The following is a 4,854-nucleotide window of genomic DNA, read 5'->3' on the forward strand; positions in this document are numbered from 1 at the left end:
CAACTCACTTTTTTTTTGTTTATTGCTGAATTTGTTTTTCCCGTAGTTTTGCCCCACCACAAAAGGTCCCCCACTTCCCCACCGAATTAGTTTTGTTTCCAAACATATCAATCCAGCACGGGATCTGACAGTTCTGCCCCCAGCACAAAATCTACCCCACACAGAAAAGCCACTGTGCCCCACGCCAACGGCCGTTCCTGCGCGTCCCCGGGCCGGGGCGTTTCCAGAAGTTTCGCGGTGGCGCCTAGGCGTGTTGACAGACAGACAGCAACAGCCCACAGACACCCCTCCCGTTTTCCCGTCACCGCGTCTGGGAAAACGCAAAAACAAAACGGGAGGCTGAGAAAAAAGAGTCCGCCGCCGTATACAACGGAGAGAAAAAAAGAGAAGGAAACGCAGTCCCCAGGCCGTCGCCATCCCCACGCCCTGCTCACGTGCGCAGCCCCCCGCCCGCCACGCGCCGCCCTCGTGAGCCCCCCGTCCTCATCCCCTCCTTCCTCCCCTGCTGCCTATTAGAACCCGGCCTCGCTGCCTCCACGGGCAGCCGCCAGTGCTCAACTGCGGCAGCTAAAACTTGATTCTTTTTCCCCGAATAGATCGATCGCCTCTGGGTAGCGGCGCCGCCGCCGCTTCGCTTCTCGGCTCTCTTGGCTGGGTGAGTAGAGCTCGCGTCCTCTTCTCCCGTGTAATCTATCCTTACTGTTCCTTTTTAGGATTTGTTCTAGTCCTGTTCGGTGCCGGGGAGCGGGATCGCCTGCGGAAACTGGATCTTTCCGTGGTTCTGCTTCGAATCGGAAGCCGTTTCCGTAGGTTTTTTCTGTGGCTGCCTGTGCGCGAAAGCTACTTCGATCCTGGGCAAAGCTCGTGGTTGTTTTCTTGGATAATATTCCTCGGATCCTGATATTTGCACCGGGTCCCTGTCTCCGGCGGACGCTTATCCGCAGTGGAGGCTGGCCCGGTTAGCATTTAGTCCCCGAAGATTCGAGCTAATCTCTCCATTGAATTCTCTGGATTAGCTGATTAATGGAGATTTTTTCTGGATTAGCCGATTCGCTTCTGGTAGCGGCGGAGCATCTTATGCTTAAGTTTTGGTTTTCTTTTTATTAAATGTTTGCGTCGCTGAGCACGCCTCTGGCGGTTTATAGAAGTAGAGAAGATCCAAGTAGAAGGGGCCGGAAGCTCTGACACCTTCCAGAGGAAGGGGCCGTGCCCCGCGCTTGCTTGCCGTTTCCATTTAATTTGGCTTAGTGCGTTCCACGGTTGCTGACCCCCTTTTGATGGGGTCCGGGTCATGCAAAGTTCAGCCTCGGGCGAATTTGCGTGCAAGTTCCTCGTCTGGAAGTTGCTAGTTGCCGCAGATATATTTCTTTTAGGTGCTCTCGTAAGGAGAGATTGGATTGTTAATACGGAGGTACTGATCCTAAGGCCATCCGTAGCAGTTTTTCTTACGCCACTTCTATCTGACTTTTGGTTCCTTCTGAACGCTCTGATTGACTTGACAGATCAGTGCAGTAGTCTTTGCTTCTTGAAGAATTCTTTTCTCGAACACGCATCTAAATGCGTGACATTCTGCATCAGAAGACACTCTACCTCGGAAGAGAACTCCATGGTTAACAACGGCTCATTAGCATAAGCCAACCAAAAATATTAAAGCGCAGGGCAAGAAAACCAAAACAAAGCAAAAGCAGAAAAGAGAATATAAGTACAGGGCAAGAAACGAAACAAAGCAAAGAGACAAGGACAGCACTACTTATCTAGGCAATAGCGTCTAGGTTCTCGATTGTATTATTGCTCCATTCCTCTGTTTGTGTTCCCTACCTAATCTTGCGGGTATTTATCTTCAGTTCACTAGATGTGACGTGCTTAAGTAAAAGTAGTAAGAACCCTACCATGATCAAGTAATTGCTAGATCTCGGTGAGGGCCTCTGACAGCGACATTCCAGTATGGTTTAGCGCATTCCTGGGAGGTTACTTGGATGCATTTACGTTTTCGTTGCGGATACTTATTACTAATCTAACCTATTGACTCTGTTTATATAAGTTTGCTAATAGCTGCACTACTGAATGCAGGTTTCGCTGTGAAAATGGTCAATGCACAGATGTTGAGTGGGTACTTGGACAATTCGTTCAATGCACTCATGGTTTCTGGTGGCGGTGAGAGTGGACAGCCACAGAATGGTGGCACAGACACCACCTTGTCAGGTTGGAAGGACCTTCCCATGGAGCTTCTGCTGAGGATCATATCAGTCGCTGGAGATGACAGGATGGCCATTGTAGCCTCCGGTGTTTGCACCGGGTGGCGTGATGCACTAGGATGGGGAGCCACAAGTCTCTCCTTCTCGTGGTGAGTGGTCTTCAATTCTGCATTTCTCTTGTATGCGAAGATGACCAATATTTGATTCTTCAGTTTACAAGATGGTTCAGAATTTTGGTTATAATTATGAAATGCCACTTGTAGGCTGTAAGCACAGCTTATCACTGGGTTTGTAGTTTAGATCATGTTATATATTATATTATTCAATCGTATGATTTATGTTGGAAGTCCACTGCAAATGTGAAATTTTCTTGGTCAATCAATTTGGTTCTTCAGCTGTCCAATAACGTAAGTAAAATGTTGTAGTTATACAACCATTAAAACTGCTCAATCAGATGATATATTTTCCCCAAGAAACTTTAATTTCTTAGTTCGAAATAAATAAATGGTTTGTTCAGGGCCTTATGTGACAACTACAAAATCTTGTCTTATTAGCAATGTTTGATGTGCATCGCAGATGAAAGGTTATTGATTGATCAAAGTGTCATTTTCAGGTGCCAGGACCACATGAATGAGTTGGTGATATCACTGGCCCACAAATTTACAAAGCTTCAAGTCCTTTCTCTAAGGCAAATCAAGCCTCAGCTTGAAGACACTGCAGTGGAGGCTGTAGCAAATTCTTGTCATGATTTGCGCGAGTTGGATCTGAGCAGAAGCTTCAGGCTTAGCGATCGGTCCTTGTATGCTCTGGCACATGGGTGCCCTCACCTTACAAGGCTGAACATCAGTGGATGTTCCAATTTCAGTGATGCTGCTTTGATCTACCTCACTAGTCAGTGCAAGAACCTGAAATGCTTGAATCTGTGCGGGTGTGTGCGGGCAGCATCCGACAGAGCGTTGCAGGTACTAAAGCTGCGACAACATACTTTGCGTGAACCTTTATTTAATCTCTATTATCTTGATGCAGGCCATAGCCTGCAACTGTAGTCAGCTGCAATCTTTGAACCTTGGTTGGTGCGATACTGTCACTGACGGGGGAGTCACTAGCCTGGCATCAGGATGTCCTGAACTTAGGGCCGTCGACTTGTGTGGCTGTGTTCTTATAACAGGTAATTTGTTTAATTGATCTTATGTTCCCTCAGTCTGTACAACCTGGTAGTTGGTTGATTGCTAAAACAAAACATACAAGGATACTAGCACTTTGTTTCTCTGCTAGGTAGTTTAACAGTTTAGTCAATATCGAAGACGCTGACTGACACAAACGATGATATCAGAACTAGTCCTGGCTTTCTGCCAGGTCTATGCTTTGCAATCATATTGTATTTAGGACAAAGGCATTTGCAACTTGCATTATTTATTGGAATGCAACATCTCTAACATTACATTACATGCATCCAATTACTTAGTGCATCCAAAATTTTGTTAAGTTGCTTCTGCATCCTTTTTACCCTTATACACTGTTCTCTGAGGTGCAACCTTCATACTTCTCCAAGATCAAGTGTGCTCACCCAAGTTTATTTCGGTTGGTAATGATCTTCACCATATACGGCATTGTTATCTAAGTTCAGCATCGTTTACAGTGCTGTAGTTGCTTGTCAGTCGCATGCAGAGCCATGCTCATTGCCTGAAATCTGACTCCTGTCCGTTTCTCCTTCTGCAGATGAGAGTGTGGTTGCTCTTGCAAACGGCTGCCCTCACCTGCGTTCCCTGGGGCTGTACTACTGCCAGAACATCACCGACCGGGCCATGTACTCGCTGGCGGAGAACAGCCGCATCAGGAGCAAGGGCATGAGCTGGGACGCGGCTAAGAGCAGCCGCGGCCGCGACGACAAGGACGGCCTCGCCAGCCTGAACATCAGCCAGTGCACCGCGCTGACGCCCCCGGCCGTGCAGGCGGTGTGCGACTCCTTCCCGGCGCTCCACACGTGCCCGGAGAGGCACTCCCTCATCATCAGCGGCTGCCTGAGCCTCACCGCCGTGCACTGCGCGTGCGCCCACCACCGGCACCGCGCCGGGGCCGGGAGAGCCATCCTGTCTAACCATGCCTACTGAGGTCACTGCCTGTGTGGATCATGGCAGGGTCATGAGATCCCGGGTATGGCGGACTTTGTATCGTGTTGTATCAGCGAAACTGAAGTGGAACCCAGGGTGCTGTGGAAGCCCTGTGTGTCTGTACTTGTGTTTGCCGAAGGACATTAACAAATGAGTTCTCTGGAGAACATGTGAGCCTTGCTTGTGCAATGTGCCCGTCAGGAATTTTTCTTCTTCTTTTGTGTGTGTGTGACGGGGCTACGTCCCTGCGGCTAGCCAAAGCTTGGCCTGAACTGATCTTTTTTCTTTTTTGAGGGATGGCCTGAACTGATCTTATTAGAAGAAAGCCACAGTATTTACTAAGCTGAGAAATTAGAGGGGATTGAGGCTGCGAAGCAGAATCACAACGAGCCCCGTGTCACCCTCGCTCGGGCGGCGCCCGATCCTTCTTCCCGGACGAACCTTACTACAACACATACCTCATATTACTGCTCACTAAAAACTGACGGAGTTAATATCGAGTTAACCAGCAAATCAATCTGTTTGATCAGGTTTTGTGTGTGTGTGAT

The 4,854-nt window shown here is 48.4% G+C and overlaps 1 protein-coding gene across 1 annotated transcript; it reads left to right on the forward strand.

Annotated features, from left to right (window-relative positions):
• The first annotated feature begins 385 nt into the window (after positions 1 to 385).
• LOC123080143 (F-box protein SKP2A) lies at positions 386 to 4,473 on the forward strand. Its single transcript, XM_044503031.1, has 5 exons — positions 386 to 655; positions 2,071 to 2,344; positions 2,809 to 3,157; positions 3,222 to 3,363; positions 3,915 to 4,473. The coding sequence occupies exons 2-5, from the start codon at positions 2,085 to 2,087 to the stop codon at positions 4,304 to 4,306; spliced, it is 1,143 nt and encodes a 380-aa protein (XP_044358966.1). The 5' UTR covers positions 386 to 655; positions 2,071 to 2,084; the 3' UTR covers positions 4,307 to 4,473.
• The last annotated feature ends 381 nt before the right edge of the window (positions 4,474 to 4,854 follow it).

This window comes from Triticum aestivum, chromosome 3D (assembly GCF_018294505.1).
Source record: "Triticum aestivum cultivar Chinese Spring chromosome 3D, IWGSC CS RefSeq v2.1, whole genome shotgun sequence".
NCBI classification, from domain to species: domain Eukaryota; kingdom Viridiplantae; phylum Streptophyta; class Magnoliopsida; order Poales; family Poaceae; genus Triticum; species Triticum aestivum.

What these genes read in the sequence shown, in the direction of transcription:
- LOC123080143 (XM_044503031.1), top strand. Translation starts at nt 2,085, where the DNA reads ATGGTCAATGCACAGATGTTGAGTGGGTACTTGGACAATTCGTTCAAT. An exon ending in ACAAGTCTCTCCTTCTCGTG is followed by an intron (nt 2,345 to 2,808) that starts GTGAGTGGTCTT and finishes TGTCATTTTCAG; the next exon opens with GTGCCAGGACCACATGAATG. An exon ending in CATCCGACAGAGCGTTGCAG is followed by an intron (nt 3,158 to 3,221) that starts GTACTAAAGCTG and finishes ATCTTGATGCAG; the next exon opens with GCCATAGCCTGCAACTGTAG.